The following is a 26866-nucleotide window of genomic DNA, read 5'->3' as shown; positions in this document are numbered from 1 at the left end:
ATAACCTTCTCTATTACACAAGCTTTATCCTGAAAGATAAAGACTAGTTATTTAGCATGCCCTTTTACAAGATTTAGAAACAATTCCCTAAAGAATTTATTACTCAAAGTTGTCCATCAATAAGTAATAGATTGAGCCAGAGATAAGTAGTCTCCACTATCTTATGGTAATTACAAGGTGTCCCAAAAGTCTTAATGCTGTTTTAAGATTTAATTATTTCAGAAGTATAAATGCTACAAACCTACAAAAAGACTAACTTGAAACTTTAATCATATTAATATTGTTAACATTTTATTTGGTTCTGTGAATTTTGCTTAATATACTTTTAGTTATAATTTTAACAAATCATACACTCTGTTATTATGTATCGCATGTGCAAAGGCTTCTGGATGACATAATTGATAAAGTTATTATTCAGGACAGCCAATGTGCATAAAACTTTGTACTGGGAACAGAAGAATAGCAAAAATGGTGGGCTAAAACAGATGATGTCCCTAAAGTCTTGACAGTAGAATGGAAGTATGAGAAACAAATCCACATGAACACATGCAAGTGAAAGCTAATATTGTACAACTGTGGAGGAAGTCACTTTAAATCTCCATGACACTTTTTCCTGTGGGGCACACATCAAAATTGTCAGGTATGCATCAGAACCTTATTCTTTGAGTGATATTAAGGCTAGAATTACAAATGCAATCCTTTCAGTCACTGTTGTTTCATCAAGGAAATGTACTGTTTCTTGAGGAAACAAAGCGGGGAACTGTAACGATTGGAATGACGCCACCTGCTGGAGACTTACTGTAGAAGAGTTCCGCCCATGAAGCGAAGGTCTTTGAGGGCAAGACCAAGAGTCTTTTCTTTGGAAAAGGAAGTGACGCGGGCTAGTGGGAGGAAGAAGGAAGAGACTAGGACTCTGTCCGGCTCCCTTTCCTCTGGACTCTGGTGGAGAGTGGAACTAGAAATGTGCTCTCCCTTTAATAGATAGGAATCTAGGCCTTTTTCTCTCTCTTTACCAAATTCTTATTCTCCTTAATAAATGCTTAAAAGTCTAACTCTTGCTAAAGCTTATAATTTATTGGCGACCACTCATTAGATATTTTAGACAGTTTAGCTAGAATTTTAGCCCTTAACACTGAGCAGTGGCTAACAAAAGATTTTACAAAATTTACAAAGTATGAAAATCAACTAGAGCAACATGTAGTACAAAATGGTGGTTATGTTGAATTTTAATTAAGAAATATATCAATTATAATAAATTTAATAACCTTTCAAATCTGTTCTTTTTTTTTTTTTTTTTGGTGGGGCAATGGGGGTTAAGTGACTTGCCCAGGGTCACACAGCTAGTAAGTGCCAAGTGTCTGAGGCTGGATTTGAACTCAGGTACTCCTGAATCCAGGGCCAGTGCTTTATCCACTGTGCCATCTAGCTGCCCCAAATCTGTTCTTTTCTTAAGTTTATATCATCTGTACTTTTGACGTTGTTGCTTTGTCATTGTCATTTTCAGCCCTATCTGACTCTTCATGAACCCATTTGAGGTTTTCTTAACAAAGATATTAGACTGGTTTACCATGTCATTCTCCAGCTCATTTTACAGATAAGGAAACTGAGGTAAGCAGGATTAAGTGACCTGCCCAGAGTCACTCAGCCAGGAAGTGTCTGAGGCCAGATTTGAATCCAGGAAGATGAGTCTTCCTAATTCCAAATTCAGCACTCTATCCACTGCACCACCTAGCTGCCCTCTACTTCTGACATTATTAAAATTTAAAACTACACTAAGACTTTTAGAACATCCTGTATTTAAACACTAGAATAAAGGTGCTATTAAACTAAGAATATAAAACAAAAGTTAGACCAGAAGAGACAGAAATATCCCCACAACTGGAAACAGCAAATCACTGAGGCCAAGCCATTTTATTATTCTAAATCTCAGTTTCCTCATCTGTAAAATAAGAGGACTGGTTTAGGTGGTCCCCAAGGTCCATTCTAGCTAGTATAAAAATATGATCCTATGGACCTATCAGACCATACCATAGTCTCTCTGCTTTTTGTGGGAGGGGTGGGATATTTTATACTTTTTAAAAATAGTATTTTATGGGGCAGCTAGGTGGCGCAGTGGATAAAGCACCGGCCCTGGAGTCAGGAGGACCTGAGTTCAAATCTGGCTTCAGACACTTAACACTTACTAGCTGTGTGACCCTGGCCAAGTCACTTAACCCCAATTGCCTCACCAAAAAAAAACTAGTATTTTATTTTATTTTTTCCATTACATATAAAGATAGTTTTCAACATTCATTTTTGTATGATTTTGAATTCCAAATTTTTCTCCCTCCTTTCCTTCTCTCCCCCTCCCCAAGACAGCAAGTAATCTGATATAGGTTACATGGTACAATCATGTTAAACATATTTCCATATTCATTATGTTGTGAAAGAAGAATCAGAACAAAAAAGGAAAATCACAAGAAGAAACAAAACAACAACAAAAAAAGTGAAACTGGTATGCTTTGATCTGCATTCAGACTCCATAGTTCTTTCTCTGGATGTGGAGAACATTTTCCATCATGAGTCCTTTGGAATTGTCTTGTATCATTGTATTGCTGAGAAGAGCTAAGTCTATTACAGTTGATCATCACACAATGTTGCTGTTACTGAGAACAATGCTCTGCTCATCTCACTCAGCATCAGTTCATTCAAGTCTTTCCAGGTTTTTCTGAACTCAAAATGATCGTCGTTTCTTACAGCACCCAGATAGCCTATCTCCAACAGCAAGATGCCCTCACCCAACATTTGGCAGCTTCTTTCACTATTCTTTGAGTAACATGAAGAAGCTGGGATTAAATTGCCTATATTCTTCATTATCTCTATTTTCCTCTGTCAGTAGGATCTAACGCAGCCCTTCAAGAGACACATTCACTTCTTCCCTTTAAACCTACCTACAGTGTGTTCCAAAAGTCTTGGTGCAGTTTCAAGCTATTAAATTATAAAACTGCACTAAGACTTTTTGGACACCCTGTATGTCCTTCCACCTGCTTCTCATTCTGATTGCTCAATTGCGAAGAATGCAGGGGGAAGATGAAGAGAATTGAGGGAAAAAAGACTCCATTTTCTCTGGCTTACTTAACACCTGCTAATGTTCATATTATAAAAGTGACCACATAATTTGTCTAATTTGCAGCAAGACAGCAGACTGTAAGAACAGGGCAAGGGCAGATTTGCATTGTCAGGGCTAAATAGGAACAAATGAAATATTGGCAAAATTCCTGGATATGGGCCCTGTACTTTTCACAAAAGCCAAATTAACCACCAGCTGAGATCAGAACTCTATTGCTCAAAGGGGCTCAGCACAGCCCTCCTGGGCTGCTTCATCATCTTTTTTCAGTTTCTTTGAAATCTGTACAATAAGCAAGAAAAAGTTGAAGTGTTTATTTTCTCCATGCACAGAAAAAAACAGTGTATTTCAAGAATGCCGTGGAGGGGAGGAATGAAAGGTCAAGAATATCAAGGGAAATCGTGAAAAAGGGACAGGGAGTAAGGGGACAGCAGCAGTACCAAATCTCAAACTGTACTACAAAGAAGTCACCACCCAAACCAATGGATTTCGGTTTAAAAAGCAGAAAAGTTGATCAATGGAACAGACTGGGTAAACAAAACCCAGGAATGCTTGAACACAGTAGCATTACATTTAGTAAGTCCAACTATAGAGCAAAAGAAGTCTCCCTGTTTAATGAACCTTCTGGGAAAACTGAAAAGCAACAAGAAAGAAATGAAATTTACAGTAATATATTGAGTATTTTATACTCTTATTTTTATTTACCACAATGAATGTGACATATGGTGTATAGGATGTAGTATGCGTGACCTAAATATAAAAGGTCATAGCATTTTTTTATAAATTTGGAAAAGGAGATAGGTATATTTCACAACTATGGCTATGGGAAGAATTATTACCTAAATAAAGAACACAGGTGATCATAAAAGATAAGGTGGGTGATTTCAATTGCATAAAATTGAAGAGCTTTTGCACAAGAAAGCAAATAAAATTAGAAGGGAAACCATGGGAAAAAATCTTCATGGCAAAATTCTCTAATAAAGGTCTAATATCTAAAATATGTAAAAAGTTGTCTAAATGTAGAAGAATATTTGACCTATTCTCCAGCAGATAAGTAGCTAAAGGATGGGAACAGCCAATTATCAAGAACAGAAATACAGATTTTTAAAAACCACATGAGAAAATGCTTCAAAAGCTAATAATTGGGGGCAGCTAGGTGGCACACTGGATAGAGCACTGGCCCTGGAGTCAGGAGTACCTGAGTTCAAATCCAGCCTCAGACACTTAACACTTACTAGCTGTGTGACCCTGGGCAAGTCACTTAACCCCAATTGCCTCACTTTAAAAAAAAAAAAAAGCTAATAATTAGAGACTTCCGGGGTGGAACCAAGATAACTGAGGAAAGGCAGTGAGCTACTGAACTCATGATATGATTGCTCCAAAAAACATCCAAATAAGGTCATAGGAAAATGCCCAGAGCAGCAAAACTCACAGAAGAATGTGCTGAAATCATCTTCTAACCAACAACAGCTTGGAAGGTCAGAAGGAGGGAGCTGCTGTGCTGATACAAGAGTTGGGCCCAACCCCACAGTCACCCTGACGCAGATCCAGTCTCAGGAAGTCCTCACCAGAGAAGGAGACCCCCAGAGCCTCTGAATCAGCTGAAGCACCAGTGTTGTCTGGAACTAAGTTCACAGTGTGGTGAGTGGGCTGAGCCCTGGGCAGGGGAGAGACTATAGGGGTCTATGCTGGTGCTAAGGCAGAACTTGGATTTTACACCCCTACTGAGACCCAGATGGTAGGCTCGAGTAGAAGTGACCCAGGTTGGGGAGGGGCACAGGCTCATCAGAGCTAACAACCACAAAGCTGGTTGATTGGCAAGTTGGTCTGGGGTCATCTAGGACCAGGAAACAGGCCGGGCAAGGGAAGAACCTGATTCTCCTTAAATCATACCACCTGGGACTTCTTAAGCTTGGGATACTGCAGCCTGGAAACAGTTCCCCACTTTAAGGAGCTAAAAGTCAAGTAAAAGAAAGGCAAGTTGAGCCAACAGAGAAAGGTAAGGACCACAGAAAGTTTCTTCAGTAACAAGGAAGACCAAGGGGCACCCTCAGAGGAAGATGTCAACATCAGGGCCCCTATATCTAAAGCTTCCAAGAAAAATACGAATTGGTCTCAGGCCATGGAGGTGCTCAAAAAGGACTTTGAAGATAAAGTTAGAGAGGTAGAAGAAAAAATGGAAAGAGAAATGAGGGTGATGCAGGAAAGACATGAGAAAAAAGTCAACAGCTTGAAAAGTCAAATTGGCCAAATGGAAAAGGAGGTACAAAAGCTCTCTGATGAAAATAATTGTCTAAGAATTAGAATTGAACAAATGGAAGCCAGTGACTTTATGAGAAACCAAGACACAATAAAGCAAATCCAAATGAATAAAAAAAATAGAGGGCAATGTGAAATATCTTCTGGGAAAAACTGCTGACCTGGAAAATAGGTCCAGGAGAGATAATTTGAAAATTATTGGTCTACCTGAAAACCATGATCAAGGAAAGAGCTTAGAAACCATCTTCCAAGATATTCTCAGGGAAAATTGCCCTGAAATTCTAGAAGAAGAAGCTAAAATAGAAATGGAAAGAATCCACCGATCACCTCCAGAAAGAGTTCCCAAAAAGAAAACTCCTAGGAATATTATAGCCAAATTTCAGAGCTCTCAGGTCAAGGAGAAAATATTGCAAGCTGCCAAAAAGAAAGAATTCAAGTACTGTGGAGCCCCAGTCAGGATAGCACAAGATCTAGCAGCTTCTACATTAAAAGACCGGAGGGCATGGAATATGATATTCCAAAGGCAAAGGGAATGGGATTACAACCAAGAATCACCTACCCAGCAAAACTAAGCATTATCTTTCAGCGGAAAAAATGGGACTTTAATGAAAAAGAAGACTTTCAGATATTTGTGATGAAAAGAACTGAATGGCAAATTTGACTTTCAAATACAAGACCCTAGAGAACCATAAAAAAAAAAATGGAGCTGGGGGACATACCTGGGGTCATACAGTGGGCGACTGTCTTGTGTCTGAGGCCAGGTTTTGGCTGCGATCCCCCTGGGTCCAGGGGTGATGATTTGTCCACAGTGTCACTTAGCTAGATGATAACATCTTTAGGGTTAAATTGAGGGGGAAGGGCAGAAGCAAAATCCTACATGAAAGTAACAGGAAAAGGCTTATGGAGTGGGGGAAGAGATGGGAGAGGAGCAGGGCAGTAAATGAATTTTACACTCATCAGAAAAGGCTCAAAGACCTTAAACTCATCAGAGCTGCCTCAAGGAGGGACTAACAGACACACCCAACTGGATGGAGTAATCTATTTAATCTGGGCACTAAATGAGCCTAACACTCATCAAAATTGGCTCAAAGACCTCAATCTCATTAGAATTGGCTCAAGGAGGGAATAATGTACACACTCAATTGGGTGGAGTAATCTCTATAACCCTGCAGGAAAATAGGAGGGGAAAGGGATAAAGAGAGAGGGGCAAAAGAAGGAAGGGCAGAGTGGGGGAGGGGACAGACAGAAGCAAATCCCTTTTAAAGAGTGATAGGATGAAAGAAGATGGATAATAGAATAAATATCATAGGGAAGGGAATAGGATGGAAAGGAAATGGTTAACAATAGTAATCATGAAAAAGAGAGAAAGGGGGAAAATTGTACAAAAATTATTTATAGCAACTCTTGGTGGAGGCTAAGAATTGAGAATCATGGGAATGTCCATCAATTGAGGAATGATGGGAAAAGCTGTGTTATATGATTGTAGTGGAATGTTCTTGTGCTACAGGAAATGACAAACAGGGTGATCCCCGAAAAACCTTGAAAGACTAATGTAAACATCGATGTAAGTGAGCAGAGCTGAGAGGACATTGTGCATAGTGACAGCAGTATTGTTCAATGAGTAATTGTGAATGACTTAACTACTCTCAGCAGTGATCTAAGACAATCCCAAGGAACTAATGAGGAAGCTTACTATGCACCCCTATAGAAAGAACTGACAAAAAGAACACTTGTGGATTGTAGATATATAACCTGATTGCTATCTTGTGGAGGGGAGAGGGGAGGGAGGGAGAAAAATTTGAAACTTTAAATCTTATGAAAATGAATGTTGAAAACTACCCTTACATGTAAATGGAAAATAAAATAAATGTTTGATAATTAACCAAAAAAAAAAACAAAAAACAAAAAACAGGCAGACACCCTGGGGAAAAAAAAAGTATATCAGAAATAAAGAGGATCCTCTAAAAAAAAAAAAAGGTAATAATTAGAGAAATGAAAAATGTAACCAACTCTGAGGACAGAGCAAATAAGCCATGGGTATTCTTATAAATATTTAACAACTGTGTCTCCAAACACACACACACACACACACACACACACACACTTAACTTTTAATTTGAGCTATTAACATTTTTTCCATCACTTTCTTAAATCTATAGAATCAATAAAACAAAAAATCAAGCCCTAATTTGTAACATTTGTCAATTTCTGAGGTGTAAATGCTTACAATGAAAATTTAACAATCAGCTCTTGGGAGCCCATACAAGCTGGTCCCAGCACACTAGTACATTATATTAATATCAGCACTTTTTGTTATAGCAAAGACCTGGAAACAATATAGGTGCCGATCAATTGGGGAACAGCTGACCAAATCACAGTATATGAACGTTAGTCAGTGTGGTAAAGTAGAAAGAGTGCTGGCTTTGGAGTCAATTCTCCCATCTACTATTTGTATGATATATGTATAATGAGGAGATTGCACTATATGGACGATTTCTAAGGTCCCTTCCAATTTTCCATCTATCATTTCATGATAATGGATTGTAATTGTCGCATAAGACATGACAAATATGAGAGGATCCAGAGAAACGAGAAAACTTGTACAAACTTATACAGAGAGAAATGAGCAGAACCACAATTACAAAAAGAGTTTAGCTTTCTGGTCAGCAAACAACAGTGACTTCAAAGGGCTGATACCTCCCACTTCTTATCAGAGGTGATAGACTAGAGATCAAGAATGAAATATGCATTTTCATATATGGCCAATACATTGATTTCTTTTGCTTAAATACACATACTTATTACAAGGGAGAACAACTTGGGGGAGGGAGGGATGCAAGGGGCAACGATAGATAAGCAAAAGAGTATTTTTTTAAAAGTAAAGGGGAGGGGTGGCTAGGTGGCGCAGTGGATAAAGCACCGGCCCTGGATTCAGGAGTACCTGAGTTCAAATCTGGTCTCAGACACTTGACACTTACCAGCTGTGTGACCCTGGGCAAGTCACTTAACCCCATTGCCCCGCAAAAAAAAAAAAAAAGTAAAGGGGACATAGCAGTTTCAAATCTTTATGTATTCTATATAATAAATGAAATTACATATTTAAAAAACTGTACCTAACAGCAGTTTCTAATAAAATTCTTTATTGTTGTTTTTTGTATATGCAAAGTTTGTGTTTATTGATGATTAAGTTCACATAAAAAAGAAAATGTAATTAAATGTAATATATTAGATGCCGTGGATAGAGTATTGGGCTTGGAGCCAGGAAGACCTGAATTTAAAACCAGCCTCAGACACTTACTAGCTGTGGGACCCCGAGCAAGCTATTTAATTCCAGTTTGCCTCAGCTTTCTCATCTATACAATGGAGATCATAAGAGCACTCATCTCCCAGGGTTGTTGTGAGGATCAAATTAGATAATAATTATAAAGTGCTTAGCACAGTGCATGACACACAGTAAGAGTTATATGAATGTCATCTACTATAAATGCCCCTGTCTATATGTGTATATATGTCTATATACATGCACAAATTATGTACATATGCATAAATTTATATACCTATATATTACATGTTATATATACACATGTGAAGATAGATATTTCTTTAAAACAAACTATACCTAACAGAGTTCACAATTTCTAATGAAATCCTTTCTTGTTCTTTGTATATTTGTAAAGTTTGTGTTTATTGATGATTAAGTTCACATAAAAAAGAATGCAATATAACAATTCAAGAGAGATTCAAGAGAACTATAGTAGAATTGATATTGTAATACATGTAGAATTCACTCCACCCTCAAATAAAGCCATGCAGACAAAGAAAAGATTAGACAAAGAAGAATGGACGCTCTTATTTCAGAAATTATAATAGAATGTAAGCTTCTCAGCAGCAAGGGCTAATTCATTTTTGTCTTTGTATTCTCAATGTTTAGTATAGTTCCTGGCACATAATAAATAAATAGATAAATAAATGAGAAAATAAATAAATAAATAGATGTATAGGTAGGTAGATGATAGATAGATAGATAGATAGATAGATAGATAGATAGATAGATAGATAGATAGATAGAAAGAACACTTCATTCCCATCACCCAACCTCTACAACCATTCCATCACACACCACTGGTGGGGGATAGGCAGGCACAGAATTGAACTTGAAGAGAGATAAGGTACCTGTAGAGATGTCGGTTGTCCTCAAAATCTTCCCGACCCCACCTTCCCTTGATATCTTCAATAACATGATTCTTCAGGAACTTTTTTAGCAGCTGTACCGTTTGTTTGCGAGTAACTTCTGGACCAAAGTTCTGGCTTCTCCTGAGTAGATCATGTAACCAATCCACAGCTTCTGAGGCTGTGAAGCAACATTCATAGCTTTTAAAATGACTTCTATGTTTCCGTAATGGCATCTTAGCACGAAAAAGCTCAATTGTTTCATTCCACTGTAGAGAAACCCAGAAAGAGACAACCATTAGCAGTCTACATTGTTTTTTCCTAAAGTTTACTGTCTTCATTATATTCAAAATATAGACAAGAATTTTGCACTTTAAAATAATTACTTGATGAGATACTGCTACCCAGCAAACGAAAAAAAAGATTGGGGGGCAGCTAGGTGGTGCATTGGATAGAACACCGGCCCTGGAGTCAGGAGTACCTGAGTTCAAATCCAGCCTCAGACACTTAACACTTACTGGCTGTGTGACCCTGGGCAAGTCACTTAACCCCAATTGCCTCACACACACAAAAAAAAGATTAGAATAGTCAATGTTTGAGGGGCTGGGCAAAGACAGGCATGGTAGTATATTTTATTTGGAGTCAGAGGTTCTGAGTAAAAATGTTGGCTTCTTCCACTTACAGTCATCCCTTCCACATCCTGGGGGTTAGGGGTGTGGTGCCCCCCACAATCTGGAAAATCTGCATAAAATTTTTTGGCCCTCACTTTGTACCAGAGAAGAAATCTGATTTTTTTCTTTTTCTTTTATGGGATGTTTACAGTACCTTATTGTACAATTTAGGTTGCTATTATAAAATATTATACTTATGTTTTATGGATTTCTGAGTATCTAAATGCTTTTCTGTGTCTGCTTGCCTTTATGTGTCATCTGCGGCTTCCACAAAACTCCCCCAAAATTATACCATTTAATTTCCTATGCTGACTCTCGATATATTGAAATCATGATGGGGAAAAGTCACAATGTAGAAGGGATAACTGTATTACCTTTGTCACTTAAGTTCTCTGTGACTTAATTTCCTCATCTGTAAAATGAGAGAGTAGCACTACATGACCTGTGACTTCCCTTCCAGCTTTAAATCTATGATCCTATGAACTGTTGGTGGAGATATGAAACCATCCAATCATTCTGGAGAGCAAAATGTTAAGAAAGTGACTAGAGGAGATGATGGAGTAGTAAGCAAGACAACAGCCTAGCTACCCACCACAATCTCTCCACAAAGATCTTGAAAAAAAGAACCAGATTGAGTCCTGATTGGGAAATCCAAGAAAAAAAAATCAAGAAGATATTTTCCAGACCAGGTCAGCAAAGGGAGACAAAGAGGCCCATGGATACTGGGGCTGGATGGGGTCTAGCCAAGAATGAGCCTTAGGGAGCATTCAAACACAGCAACTGAAAGAGGGCCAAGGCTCCTCTTTCACAGGCCATAGTAGAAGGAGAACAATGAACCCCTGGAAGGGTGGCCTCCAAAACTTTCTCCTGAGAAATACCAAGATCTCATCACTCCTCACAGCTAAGTCATGGCTCATTGGAAGATCCATCCAATAAAGCAAGGGTGTTTCCCAGGGGAGGAGGTGAAAGGGGTAAGGGTGGTATACAGGAAGGAGGAGGAGGCATAGCTAGAGTAAACATACCCTTTTTCACATGAAAACAACCCATACTCACACTTTTTCTATTGCCCACATATTAAACATTATTGATTATTTAATTTAATTTAAATGAAATTAAAAATAAATTTAGCATAACATTTCCAAAGGCTGCCATGCTGGTCAGCATAACTACTTGTGTAGAGTGAGGGATTAAAAAAGAGTCAAAGACAACTCCAAGATGACAAGTTTATGACACTAGAACAAGCGTGATGCTGTTAATAAAATCAGAGAATTTAGTGAGGAAGATCACATTCAAAAAACTTCAGAGTTGAAAGGCAACTCACAAGCTATCTAGTCCAAGCACTACTTGACCATGAATCCCATCTACAACATTCCCAGAAAAAGAACCAATCAGCCTTTCTTTAAAGACTTCCAATAAGGGGAGAAACCCATTAACTCAGGAGGGAGCCTATCTACTTTTGACAGAAAAACCCACTGACCACAGAGGAAGCCCATTCTACTTTTAGATAGCACTGGTAGGAAGTGTTCCCTTACATTAAGCCTAAATTTGCTTCTCTGCAAGTCGCTACTAGTTCTGGGCACCTGCTCTCAGTGAGCCCCGATTTCTACACAGCAATCCTCCTACTCTTCCCTGGCTGACTTTTATCACATTTCCCACCACAGCTGTTCCAAAACTTCCCTTCTCTGGACACCTGTATCACTGGAACTTTCTCCTCAAATGACCTCAGTTTATGCTACACCAGAAAAATTAACGCCATCCAACTAGAGTTAAATAAGCATTTCAAACTCAACATATTAAAAACATTATATTTCCTCCCAAATCTTTTCCCATCTTCACTTGGCATATATTTTTAATATATCCGACACTGACTTATCTGTGAACATGTCATATCTCCCAGGAGAAAGAAAGTATTTTGGGAACAAGAGTGTTTTCAAACATCACTAACAGCGTCTCAACATGTCAATTGCACTAATAATCAAGTGTTTATTAATTGTTTACTATGCCACACTCAGAGTTTCAGGTCTGATTTTACTATAACTTCCTATATGACACTCAGTAATATAAACAGTATAATCATTCTTTAATTTACTTATCTGGAAAATCAATCCATCATCAGGCATTTATGAAGCACTATGTGCTTGACACTGTCCTAGGCACTGAGGATGCAAATATGAAAAGTTACTCAAAAGGCCTATAGATGGTATCATATGAGAGCTGGTAGGTAGAACTGAAGAGGTTATTCTAGAGAAGAAAAGACATAAGATCTTCAAACATCTGAAGAGCTATCGTTTGGAAAGGGGAGGAGATTGTTCTTCTTAACCCTAAAAGAAAAATGGGTAGAAATAACAGAGAAGCAGATTCAGGATTGATATAAAGAAAAACTCCTTAACATTCAGAGCCAGAAATGGAATGGTCTTCCATGGGAAACCCTGGGAGATTTCTCTTCACTGGTGATCTTCCAGCAAAGACTGGATATAGCTATATTGGGTATGTTAAGGAGGGGATACTTGTTCAGATGTAGGCAGAACTTGGTAGTGTCTAAGGTCTCTTAGAACTAAGATTCTGGAACTTCCTGATCCCCACTGACCCCGTAGCTCTATGCTAGATATCCTAGATGTTGTCTCTCTCCTCAAGTTTTCTTAGAATACTTTCTCTACATCTCATTTTTGCCCCTATTATGTGCTTTAAAAGTATATGGTAGGCTTTGACCCAGCAATTCCACTTTTAGGTCTTTTGCCCAAAGAAATCATGGAAAGGGGAGAGGGACCCACATATACAAAAATATTTATAGCTGCTCTTTATGTGGTAGCAAGGAATTGGAAGTTGAGGGGGTGCCCATCAATTGGGGAATGGCTGGACAAGTTGTGGTATATGAATACAATGGAATACTATTGTGCTGTAAGAAATGATGAGCAGGAAGAGTTCAGAGAAACCTGGAGGGTCTTACGTGAGCTGATGATGAGTGAGATGAGCAGAACCAGAAGAACATTGTACACAGTATCATCAACATTGAGTGTTGACCTACTGTGATGGACTATATTCTTCTCACCAATGCAATGGTACAGAAGAGTTCCAGGGAACTCATGATAGAAGAGGATCTCCAAATCCAAGAAAAAAAAAGAAAGAAAGAACTGTGGAGTATAGATGCTGATTGAACCATATTATTTCTTTTGTTTTGGGTGCTGTTGCTTTTTTTTTTTCTATTTTGAGGTTTTGCATCACTGCTCTGATTCTTTCTCTTGTAACAGGATTAATGCAGAAATAGGATTAATGTTATGTGTATATATATATATATATATATGTGTGTGTATATATCTATATCTATATCTATATGTATAGAGATATATAGACATAACCTATATCAGATTACTTGCTGTCTAGGGGAGGGGGGAGGGAGGGGAGGGAGGGAAACAAATCTGAAATTGTAAAGCTTGTATAAACAAAAGTTGAGAACTATCTTTACATGTAACGGAAAAAAAAATACCTTATACATTAAAAAAAAAAGTATATGGTAGGGGCAGCTAGGTGGCGCAGTGGATAGAGCACTGGCCCTGGAGTCAGGAGTACCTGAGTTCAAATCTGGCCTCAGACACTTAACACTTACTAGCTGTGTGACCCTGGGCAAGTCACTTAACCCCAATTGCCTCACTAAAAAAAATTTAATTAATTAATTAAAAAATATATATATATGGTAGGATAGAGCACCGGCCCTGGAGTCAGGAGTACCTGAGTTCAAATCTGGCCTCAGACACTTAATACACCCTGGGCAAGTCACTTAACCCCAATTGCCTCACTTAAAAAAAAAAAGTATATGGTAGGGGCCAGCTAGGTGGCACAGTGGATAGAGCACCAGCCCTGGATTCAGGAGGACCTGAGTTCAAATCCAGCCTCAGGCATTTGACACTTACTAGCTATGTGACCCTGGGCAAGTCACTTAACCCTCATTGCCCTGCAAAAAAGAAAAAGTACATGGTAGGCACTTATTAAATGTTTAAGTAAATTACAACATATTAGGGGGAAATCCTCATAACAAAAGGGTGGCAGGAGCTTTCTGTCTCTTTGTAATCAATTAATCTTATTCTTTTTAAGACCTCAGCTCAGGTTATTAATTTAAGGGCTACAAGCACTCAATATGGGCAAGACCATCAATTGGGGAATGGCTAAACAAGTTGTGGTATATGAATGTAATGGAATACTATTGTGCTATAAGAAATGATAAGCAGGGGCAGCTAGATGGTGCAAAAGTATGTATGTATTGTAACGATTGGAATGATGCCACCTGCTGGAGACTTACTGTAGAAGAGTTCCGCCCATGAAACGAAGGTCTTTGAGGGCAAGACCAGGAGTCTTTTCTTTGGCGTCAGGAAGTGACGTGGGCTAGTGGGAGGAGGAAGGCAGAGACTGGCGCTCAGTCTCGCGCTCTTTCCTGAGGACTCTGGTGGAGAGCGGAGCTAGAAATGTGCTCTCCCTCTAATAGATAGGAATCTAGGCCTTTCTCTCTCTTTATCAAATTCTTATTCTCCTTAATAAATGCTTAAAAGTCTAACTCTTGCTAAAGCTTATAATTTATTGGCAACCACTCATTAGATATTTTAGACAGTTTAGCTAGAATTTTAACCCTTAACAGTATATATGCTAGAGGAAGGCCTTCAGCATAGTGAGAAATGATAAGCAGATGGATTTCAGAAAAATCTGGAAAAACTTACATGAACTGATGCTGAGTGAAATGAACAGAAACAAGAGAACATTGTATACAGTATCAACGACATTGTGTGATAATCATCTGTTTATAGACTTAATCCTTCTCAGCAATACAATGATTCAAGATGATGCCAAAAGACTGATGGTGGAAAATGCTCTCCACATCCAGAAAAGGAACTGTGGAATCTGAATGCAGATTGAAGCATACTATTTTCACTTTTGTTGCTGCTTTTTTGTTATTGTTCTTGTCTATTCTTTCTGGAGTTTTTTTTTCTTTTTGTTCTGATCCTTCTCTTACAGAATGACTAATGTGGAAATATGTTCAAAATAATTGTAATATATAACCTATGTCAGATTGCTTGCTAGCCTTGGGAGGGGGAGGGTGGAAAAAAATCTGGAACTCAAAAAAAAAGATCTTGGGGGCAGCTAGGTGGTGCAGTGGATAAAGCACCGGCCCTGGAGTCAGGAGGACCTGAGTTCAAATCTGACCTCAGACACTTAACACTTGCTAGCTGTGTGACCCTGGGCAAGTCATTTAACCCCAATTGCCTCACCAAAAAAACAAAAAAACAAAAACAAAAACAAAACTTTACATGTAATTAGAAAGGAATTTAAAATTAAATTAAATTTTAAAATATATGTTAGGGGCCAAGAAATAGAATGTCTACTATTGAAATATACTTCTTGACCTCTTCTGCAGAATGTGATTTCAGTTTCCTTCCTTTCTGGAGCAGGAAATATAATAGCATAATGGTTGTTCAGTCTCTTTTTCCATCATGTCCAACTGTTCATGACCCCATTTGGCAAAGATACTGGAATGATTTGCCATTTCCTTTTCCAGCTCTTTTTAGAGATGAGGAAACTGAGGCAAACAAAGTTAAGTGACTTGCCCAGGGTCACACAGCTAGGGTCTGAGGCTGGATTTGAACTCAGGAAGATGAGTCCTCCTGACTCCAACTGCACAATATAATGGTACTGAGAAAATAAAAGGAGACTTTAAAAGGTTTACTTTTTACTCTGCCCCCCCCCAAAAAAAAAGTAAAGACAAAATTTTGGAATGGAAATGTCATTACCGTAAAATAATTTACTGCCTACAAATTCCTTTTAAACATGAAAGACATTTCATTATGGATGTTGTTATCCCTGACATCTCTTTATCATGCTACCTAACCCCTAGCCATCATTTTCATGTCTCTATTGTTATCTTGCACCGCACTCCAGGTTCCCAACTCTGATAAGTGGTTTCATCTTATCTTGCCCAGTCAGGCTTCCACATCACTTCCCCAGCATCTCTAAGTGTGTATGTGTCCCTCTCCCACCCACCTTCTCTGTTGCCAGCTCTCTTTTATGTATGCTTTCCCCTTTTAGAATCTATACTTTTTGAGGTCAGGGATTGTCCTGCTTCCTTTTATTTGTATCCTAAGAAATTAGCACAGTGTCTTGAATGTTGTTGTTGTTGTTGTTCAGTAGTGTCCAACTCTTCCTGACCCTGTGGACCATAGCATGCCAACACTGTCCATGGTGTCTTCTTGGCAAGGATACTAGAGTGGGTTGCCATTTCCTTCTCCACTGGATTGAAGGGTCACACAGATAGTAAGTGTCTGAGTTCGGGTTTGAACTCAGGTCTTCTTGACCTGCAATTCTATCCACTGAGCCATCTGGCAGCTTTGTATGGCATGTAGAAAGTACTTAAATGTTTTATCTCTCTATTTTGTTTCCATGCTTAATATTAAAATAATAATACTAAAATGATTCATATTCACCTGCGATTTTATTTGGGACATAAAATCAGTTTTAACCTATAGGATGCTATTTTTAAATAAAACTATAAACATGGTCCTTAGAAAATGCATTGATATACTTGGTTTTTTTTAATTAATAAAGTATTTTATTTTTTTCCATTACATGTAAAGATAGTTCTCAACTTTTGTTTATACAAGCTTTACAATTTCAGATTTTTCTCCCTCCCTCCCCTCCTTCCCCCCTCCCCTAGACAGCAGGTAATCTGATATAGGTTATATCCATATATACACATAATAACATTAATCCTATTTCTGCATTAGTCATGTTATAAGAGAAAAAATCAGAGCAATGATGAAAAACCTCAAAATAGAAAAAAAACAACAGCATCAAAAACAAAGGAAATAGTGTGAGGGGGCAGCTAGGTGGCGCAGTGGATAAAGCACCGGCCCTGGATTTAGGAGTACCTGAGTTCAAATCCGGCCTCAGACACTTGACACTTACTGGCTGTGTGACCCTGGGCAAGTCACTTAACCCCCATTGCCCCGCAAAAACAAAAAACAAAAACAAAAACAAAAACAAAAAGAAATAGTGTGGTTCATTCAGCATCTATACTCCACAATTCTTTTTTTTTTTTTCTTGGATTTGGAGATCCTCTTCTATCATGAGTTCCCTGGAACTCTTCTGTGCCATTGCATTGGTGAGAAGAATATAGTCCATCACAGTAGATCAACACTCAATGTTGATGATACTGTGTACAATGTTCTTCTGGTTCTGCTCATCTCACTCATCGTCAGCTCATGCAAGACCCTCCAGGTTTCTCTGAACTCCTCCTGCTCATCATTTCTTACAGCACAATAGTATTCCATTGTATTCATATACCACAACTTGTCCAGCCATTCCCCAATTGATGGGCACCCCCTCAACTTCCAATTCCTTGCCACCACGTAAAGAGCAGCTATAAATATTTTTGTACATGTGGGTCCCTTTCCCCTTTCCATGATTTCTTTGAGGAAAAGACCCAAAAGTGGTATTGCTGGGTCAAAGGGTATGCACAGCTTTATCGCCCTTTGGGCATAATTCCAAATTGCTCTCCAGAATGGTTGGATCAGTTCACAGCTCCACCAACAATGGATTAGTGTTCCAATTTTCCCACAGCCTCTCCAACATTTATTATTTTCCTTTTTTGTCATTTTAGCCAAATTGATATACTTCTAAACCCCCAAAAATGTCACAGTGAATCAGAGAAGTATGTTCACCCTTAAGGTAAGTTGTTGTTGTTGTTGTTGTTGTTGTTGTTGTTGTTCTTCTTCTTCTTCTTCTTCTTCTTCTTCTTCTTCTTCTTCTTCTGGTGGGGCAGTGAGGGTTAAGTGACTTGCCCATGGTCACACAGCTAGTAAGTGTCAAGTGTCAGAGGCCTGATTTGAACTCAGGTCCTCCTGAATTCAGAGCTGGTGCTTTATCCACTGTGCCACCTACCTGCAAGTTCTTAATGACCTTATTTTCATAACTGGGGAGTCATCAAAGCCTACTATCTAGGTTAAAAGTGGTTACTGCTGAATCTCTCACAGTTATTTGCTTGGAAGAAGAGAAAAGGGAAAACACTTCCAGCTAAGATCCCTGAACCCCTAACTTGTAAAATGAGGGTGTTAGACTCAATCTCTAATGTCCCTTCCAACTCTACATCTAAAATTCTATGACATTTCCCCATGTGGTCTCAGTCCTGCCTTAGGGAGAGGCCCCTTGGAAGTCCTCTGGTGCTTAGCTTGAAACAAAAGGCAAAGACATTAGGGTACAGATTGTCCCATAAATATATCTGTTTAATAGGAATATGATCTACTTTGGGCTTCTCAACCTTTTTGTGAGTAAGCCCCCTATTCAGGTTAAAAACTCCTGTGTGTGTTAAATTTTGCCAAATGTGCACTCTGTACTGAGACAGCTGACAAATATCCTGGAGAATCCTAAAGAACTGATTATGGAAGTCTAAGGGGAAGAGAATATAAGTCCCCAGCATACATCAGACTTTTTTATAACAATAAATCTAGAATAATTAATTCACTACTAGAGGTAAGGAGGGCAAACCCCATTAAGTTAAAGAAACTTCCAAGTCAAGGTAGGTCATATAAAATACTTTAGTACCACCAAAGCCAATCAATCACCACTTCTCAGTGCTCATCCTTCCCAGAGTTTTGGCAACATTGAGAACTGCTGACTCCCCTAGATATCCACTCATTTGACTCCACTCCTCTCATCTATTCCTTCCTCCTTGGATTTCTGTAACAACAGCTCCCTCTTTGGGTCTCTTGCTACTTATCTCTCTCTCTATCCTTCTTAGTCTTCTTTGCTGCCCCTTCATCCCTAACTATTGGTTCACCCTAGGGCTCTGTCTTGTGCCTTCCTCTCTTACCATTCTATGATCTCTATGAAGCTTATCACCTCCAATGGGTTCAGCTATCATCTCTATGTGACATACTAAATGCTTGAATATTCAGTTCATATTTTTCAGGAATATCATTGAAGCCAGGCATGGTTGAACATACCTGTAATCCTTTCTACTAGGAAGGTTGAGGATGGTGGATTGCTTGAGTTTTGGAGTTCTGAAATGTAAAATAGGTTAAGCTTATGGGGTGCCTGCACTAAATCTGTCACCAACATAGGAAGTGGGCCCTCAAGACTGCCTAACTAGGGATGAATTGGCCCTGGTCAGAAACAAAAAATGTCAAAGTCTTGTGGAATCAGGTCTAAGAGTTGATGCTGCACTTCTGGCTGGGGAGAAATAGAGAAATCTAGTCTCAAAAAAAAAAAAAGGCATATCAGTGAAAACTAGTTCTTCATTCCTTATATGTATTAATTAAAAGTATTCAAAGCAATGAACAAAATATTGAACATCTGCTAGGCGTAAGAGGAAGGCAGGATGAGTTGGGCATGGGGGATAGAGCACCAGGCCCAGAGTCTGGGAGACTCATCTTTCTGAGTTCAAATCTAGCCTCAGACATTGGGCAAGTCACTTAACCCTGTTTGCTTCAGTTTCCTCATCTGTAAAATGAGCTGGAGAAGGAAATGACAAAACACTTCAATACCCTTGCCAAGAAAACTCCAAATGGGGTCAGGAAGAGTGGGTGGGACACAACTGAAACAGCTGAGCAACAACAAAAGGCGTGGGAAGGTAGTGGGAAGGTAGGAGGGAACTTGAAATCAAAGGATCTACATTCAGAACGTAGTTCTGCCACCAACTAGATGCAACAGTGGACAAGTATCTTAACCTCTCTAAACCTCAGTTTCTTTACCTATAAAATAAGAGAATTAGACTAGATGATTTCTAAATTCTCTTCCATCTCCAAAAATACTCTGCAAGGCACCATAGGATAGGGATATACCAACTCATAATAATAATTCTTTATATAGCACTTTATGATTGCAAAGGACTTTAGATACATTATTTCATTACCTATAAGATAGATAGTTTTATCTCCATTTATAAATCAGGAAACAAAGGTTCCAGGAAGTTATGACCCATTTAATAATAATAGCAGCTCACTTTTATATTTTGCTTTAAGGCAATGGTATCAAATTCAAAGAGAAAGAGATCCCAGTAGGCCATAAATTGACTTAGAAAACCACACATTAACATTGTTGGTGTTGGGTTGTGTGTTTGTTTATTTTGTTAAATATTTCCCAATTACATTTTCTATCTGGGTCTCCTGAGCTTTGTGGGCTTGTGGCAGTGAGTTTGACCACTCTGCTTTGTGGTTTACATGCCTTCCTTCCATCAACCTTATGAGGTGGGTGATAAAATATTATTAGTGCCATTTTGTAGAAGAAGAAATTGAGGAAGAGAGAGCTCAAATAACTTACCCCAGGGTCACACAGATAATAAATGGCAGAACCAGGGCTTAAACCAAGGCCCCTTAATTCCAAGTTGCTAGCCTTCTCCACTATCCCATGATGCTTCCTCAATCAAGCTTCTATCTTGGCTTATACGACTTAGTAAGTAAATGACCCTGGACTTAAGCCTAAATCTTCTTAGTACAATAGGGAACTCTTCCCTCCCCCCCCCCAACCTCCCCCCATCCCCCCACCCCCACCCCCCCAACACACACACAGAAAGCAAGAAAACTAGGGCTACTAGATGGAGCAGTAGATAGAGCATGGGTCCTAGAGTCAGGATGTTGTTGTTTGTCTTTCATTCTAATAAGGACCCTGACATGGGGGTGATGTCATGACTTGCACTGAATTGGATTTAAGTGAAGGAGGGCTGTGCAAAGTCAACAACCTCACTTTCTCCTCCAGAACCATCTGGATCCTGTGACAAGATAAATATCAGGACTACCTGAGAGGGCCCCAGTCATTTGCCCAGGGCCACACAGCTAGTGTCTGAAGTGAGACTTAAACTCGGGTCCAGAGTCCACCTCACACACTTGACAGTAGTTGTGTGACCTTGAGCAAGTCATTTACCTTCGACTGCCTCACAGGGGGGAAAAAAAACCAAGAAAACATTTATTAAGCACTTATTATAAAATAGTCATTTTACTAAACATTGAGGTCACAAAAATGAAAACAGGGAACTCTTTACTATATCACTGCTGACACTAAACATCATGCCCTGATCAAAAAGGATTTGTTTAGCAAATATTTACAATACTTACTATGCATATAGCAATGTTCTGGAAGCTGTATAAAATATAAAAATGAGGAAGGGATATTCCTTAAAACTACTCTTTAGTAGATGAATGAAAAGTACACCTTACTTAACACAAGGCAGAAAATTATTCTGTTGTTTTTCTTAAAGTCCAGATCTGTTATTTTATTGGTGTTGAGGAAATTCCCTATTCCAAAACTAATTAGTTCTACACAGAAATTCATTGCCAAAGAGATTTGCCCAGGGGCACTGAATTAAATGCTCCAGGAGACACAGCAGTGGGAGGCAATGATAGAATGGGAATCTACTTTCTTCCTGAACAAGGCCTAACCAATTTTCTCCACCAGACAGGCCTCGCTTTTGGTCATATGCAAAGCTATTTGAATAAAAGAAGGGAGGGCAGTCATATTCAATTTGGGATTTGGGAATGGAGAGGAAGAATAGAAGAAATCTGGGCAAGGGACAGGTAGTATCTGGGCCGGAGAACAACCACATAAAAAACTTGAGATTGCCCAGTAGTCTGTTCACACCCAGGGCTGTCAATTTCCCCTTTTCAACATCTCCTCAATATGCCCCCTTCTCCCCTCTGACCCTGCCACCACTCTAGTGCAGGCCTTCACCACCTCAAGCATGGACTATTGCAGATGGGTCAGCCTGTTTCACATCTCTCCCCACTCCAATCCACCCTTCCCAATGCCTTCAAGAGGAAATGCTAAATGCTCTGTTGATAATTCAAAACCCTACATAACCTAACCCCCACCCACCTTTCTCCTCTTCTAAACAATTTACTCCACAATATACATACTCTTCAATCCACTGACACAGGCCTCCCTGCCATTTTAAGAGACACTTAATCTCCCAGCTCCAGGAATGCCCCTCCTCCCCCCAACCCCCACTATTGACTCTCCCCAGCTTCCTTTAAGTCCCAACTAAAATCCCACCTTCTACAGGAAGCCTTTCCCAACTATTCTTAATGTTAGTATCTTGCCTCAGTCAATTATTTCCTATTTTGCTGGTAAATAGTAGTTTTATATATTTGTTTGTATATTGTCTCCCCCACTAGTATGTAAGCTCCTTGAGGACAGGGACTATATTTAACCTTTTGTTGCATCCCTAGTATTTAACACCTGGCTTAGCACATAGTAGGTTTGGGTTTTTTTGGGGGGGGGTTGGGGGGTTTTTTTGCAAGGCATTGAGGGTTAAGTGACTTGCCCAGGGTCACCCAACTAGTTAAGTGTCAAGTGTCTGAGGTCATATTTGAACTCAGGTCCTCCTGAATCCAGGACTGGTGCTTTAGCTACTGTGCCACCTAGCTGCCCCACACATAGTAGGTTCTTTTTTTCTTTTTTTTTAGTGAGGCAATTGGGGTTAAGTGACTTGCCCAGGGTCACACAGCTAGTAAGTATTAAGTGTCTGAGGCAAGATTTGAACTCAGGTACTCCTGACTCCAGGGCCGGTGCTCTATCCACTGCACCACCTAGCTGCCCCTACATAGTAGGTTCTTAATCAATATTGATTGATTAATTGATTATGACAAAGGGAAATAAAAATAAAAAATAACCTGGAAAAGAAACAAAGGGGAGGGGAGGTTAGAGGGAAAAACCATTTATGAGAAAAAGAAAGAGGCACAGAGAGTTTGTGAATCTGTATTAAATACAACTCAGGTGCCTCTAAAAAACAGGTTGTATCATTCAAAAAGCTCAATTTTCCCTTAAGTGTTTAATGCTAACGTATTAGGAAAAACATTAAAAGTCCCTGAATCAGGAAACAATTTTTTAAAACACATACAATTAATCTATTTGAAAATTGCATCTACCCACTGCATTTTCAAAACATAAGCTGTAACCACATAAATTCTTCCCTTTAATATTTCAGCAAGTTCTAATAAGTATAACTACAGCAAAATTAATCATTATGAAGAACCTAAGTCAACCAGAGAAATAACTGCATTTTTATGGGCACAAAAACCTAGACACACTTGGACTATATTCCCCTCTGCCCCCCCAAAAAAAACATTTACAAGCTTTAAAAAGATTAGATTCCCCAAATTAATTGGTTTAGTATTTCAACAAAACAAACATTTATTAATTGCTTCCTATGGACAAGACACCAGGAAAGGTACTGGGAATGCAGGAGTTACTCATAATTAAGGAGTTATCTTTTAAAACTAAACAAGGTTATGTTTTGTTTTTATATTTTCCATTGTGAAGGCCACTTTAGCCAAAGCGACATAAATCAGTCAACAAGCATTTATTAAGCACCTACTATGTTCCAGTCCTGGTGCTAAGTACTAGGGATAAGGTTGAAAAGTGGTCCTTTCCCCCAGGAGCAAGTAAGAGAGATTAACATGCAAATAACCTTGTACATACAAGAAAGATAAAGTGTAAATGGAAGGTATAAAGCACTAACAGTTGAAAAAATGGTTGGTTGGTTGTTGTCCTTCATTCTCGAAGAGAACCAAAATGACACCACTCTGTTAGAGTCAAGTTACAGTGTGTCTACTATAGCTGATCAGGCCAATACACACCCAGAATGCTCTACCATGGGTCTGGCACAAACAGTCCATGTGAACATTTGGGTTGGATTCTCTAAACGTGTGCATCTTGCTTTTCTTTTGAGCTATTTCAATTCTGCTTTGCTCACAGAGTACAGCACCCTTTCTGATGAGGGAACACCATGTTGTGTGGTTCTGTGCCAGTGTCTCCCATGTCACGAAATCAATTACAGAGTTCTTAAGAGAGAACTTGAGAGTGTCTGTATCCTTTTTTCTGACTACCATGTGAATGCTTGTCTTCTGTGAGTTCTCCATAAAATAGTCTTTTAGGGAAGCGTACATTTAACATTGGAACAACATGGCCAGCCCATTGGAGTTGTGAAGAAGTAGGGAAAGGCCTGAAGAAAGTTGAACTTAAGATGATGAGTCTTGAAAAAAGCCAAGGGAGTTGGAAGGCAGAGGGGAAGAAGGAAAGCATCCCAACCATGGGGTACATAGAGGCAGAGTAAAGTGGAGAGATACAGCATCACATGTGAGGAACACAAGTGGCTGGATCAGAGTACATGGAGAGGAGGAAAGCCTAAGCCTGGTGTGGTGGCACTAGCCTGAAATTCCTGCTACTGCTCAGGAGGCTGAGGCTGGTGGATCTCTTGAGCTCTGGAATCTGAGCTACCATAGACTAAGCCAACCCAGTGTCAGCATGAGTCCCCACTGGAAAGGAGATGTGGCAAGGAGGACTACGCTGCCTGAAGAGGAACAGACCTACCCAGGTCAGAAATTGAGATCAAAATTCCTGACAAATTACCAGTGGCATGGGCCTGAGAGCAGGCCCTGAAATTTTAGCTGGGGCAAGATTGGAAGACCTACCTCTCAAAAAAATGAAACAAAAATAAACCTGGAAACAAGGGTAATTCAGATCAAAGTAAGGTTGCTTTACCATTAAGTTATCCAGATAGCTGTCAGTGATGACTTACTTATATGAGAAGTTGTACAGAAGACATAATAATCAAGGACCTAAAAAAAGAGATGGGTGAGTCTTGCAGTGAGAGTGAAAGACAACAGATGAACAGCTTGAACATAAAAAGCTATATCCATACATTAAAATAAAAAGAAGGCAGCTTCTAGCAATTAAGGCCAGGTTCTCTATAGGTGATTTACAGAAGGACATGTGGGAGACTGGGCAACTAGGTGGGAAGTGGATAGATTGCTGGGCCAGAAGTCAGGAAGACTCCTCTTCCTGAATTCAAATCAAGGCTCAGACACTTACTAGCTGTGTGACCCTGGACAAGTCACAAAACCCCCATTGCCTCGCCAAAAAAAAAAAAAAGAAAGAAAGAAAGAAAACCCCAAATAGGGTTACAGAGAATCTTGGACACAACTGAAATTGACTGAACAACGATGTAGGAAAATAGATCCTAAGGAAGGGAAGAACTGAGATCTGCATCAGGTAAGAGCTTAACCGACAATGATTCAGCTAATTAAATATCTTAAGATATTTCTCTTAATTTTCTACTTCACTTGATCAACAGAGTCCTAGCCTATATGCTCCCATTTCTCTATCATTTCCCCACAGATGTTGTCTCACTTTTTAAATTCTTTTTTATTCTTATTATTATTCTTGTTTAGTTGTTTTCAGTCGTGTCTGAGCAGAAGACGCAAGGTGGAGTGAACTGAGAATCCAGGTCTCATCTTTTCCACAAAAATACCTGAGGTGCAATAACTATTTTACACCAATTTTGTATTCAGGTAAAAACTGATGTATCTGACTTCAGGTCATCCAAAGAAAAAAGCTGAAAAGATACTAATTTGATTTCTCCAAGTTCAAGGGACACAAGGGCTGCTTTTGATGATCTACATGTGGTATCACTTTGCCGCAGGAACAAAGGCGGGGTGCTCTGAGGAAAATCGAAACAATCACCACAGGAAATGAAGCAAAGAGGGGTAAACCAGCTTAAATCAATATGAGGCAATGTGAGATTAGAAGAGAAAACCGTTTTGCCACAGCCATAGGGATGTAGTAAGTTTCACTCAGGAAGGTGCACACCCAGCCTCAGTAAATGATAAACAGACTGAATACGGAACCAAACCAAATCGGGTTCTATCCTTCAGCTGAGACCCTCTGACCATCGGATCTGTTTAGCTTTAAAAAAAAAAAAGTTGTAAAACCTGATCACAAGATCTCAGGATTTAAATCCCATTGGATCTGGAGATGCCTTTTTTAAAATCTCAGGTCATTTTTTTTAAGGGGAAAGGTGGTATGGAGGAAATTAGGGATCTGGGACCCATACTCCTTTTCTTTTACCTGGAAAGCTAACTAACAGCTGTAAGATCATGCAACGGTGCACCAAATTGGCTAGACTCAGTCTTATCATTCTTTCCTCAAACACCAATAAAAACCAGGTACCAGCGACTGTCCAGACTCCATCCCAGTAACGGCCTGCAGGATTCAGATTTCAGAAATAAAGAATATTAATTGAATAAATAATATTAACTACAGACAGGCCGTGTGTCCACAAAAGAGCTCTTTCCCGAAGGATCTCAAACAAACGCAGCCCGAGGACCCGGGAGGCCCCAGCGCTAGGAGTCGGGACTGCTAGGGTGGGCATCTGAACTGCAGGGACCGAGAGAAGGCAATACTGACCGCCGCCCCGCAAGAGCTTACCAGTTTCGTTGCGCGGTAGGGCCCAGGTCCAATTATTCGGTGCTCCATGCTCCCCGGCCTGGTCCAGCGGCGCCCAGCTGCGCCCCTGGGCACAGGCAGGGGACGCTTCCCGGGAAGATTCCAAGCCGAGTTCGGATGGGGCAATAGGAACAGTTTGAATTGAGAGCCTGGAGGATTCTGTGCTCTGATTGGACGTCGTGGGAGGGCACGTGACGAAAACCTTTCGTCACAAAGAGAACGCGGAACCCCGGGACCAGTCCGCGTCCTCCTGCTGCTTGCTTCCGAGGCTTTTAGAGCTTGTTCTCCCTAGCTCCTTATACCCTCCCGGGGACAATGTCAGCTCTCTTCCTACCCCTAATAAATTGAACTGCAGGTATACATATTTCGACGAAGAGAAAGTACTCTCTTCTCTTCCCCGTCCCCT

At 39.6% G+C, this 26866-nt stretch overlaps 1 protein-coding gene across 3 annotated transcripts in view; it reads right to left on the bottom strand.

Annotated features, from left to right (window-relative positions):
• Nucleotides 1-26573, bottom strand: part of DEPDC1B (DEP domain containing 1B) — a 117749-nt gene extending 91176 nt beyond the window's left edge. For all 3 annotated transcript variants that reach the window (XM_043979197.1, XM_043979199.1, XM_043979198.1), the window contains exons 1-2: nucleotides 26443-26573; nucleotides 9539-9804 (exon numbers count right to left, since the gene is read on the bottom strand). In XM_043979197.1, coding sequence (XP_043835132.1) covers nucleotides 9539-9804; nucleotides 26443-26490 — 314 coding nt within the window. In that variant the 5' untranslated portion in view covers nucleotides 26491-26573. The remainder of the gene's footprint in view (nucleotides 1-9538; nucleotides 9805-26442) is intronic.
• Between the last annotated feature and the right edge of the window lie 293 nt (nucleotides 26574-26866).

The sequence above is a fragment of the Dromiciops gliroides genome, chromosome 1 (assembly GCF_019393635.1).
Source record: "Dromiciops gliroides isolate mDroGli1 chromosome 1, mDroGli1.pri, whole genome shotgun sequence".
NCBI classification, from domain to species: domain Eukaryota; kingdom Metazoa; phylum Chordata; class Mammalia; order Microbiotheria; family Microbiotheriidae; genus Dromiciops; species Dromiciops gliroides.
This window is presented reverse-complemented; position numbering and strand designations above follow the sequence as displayed.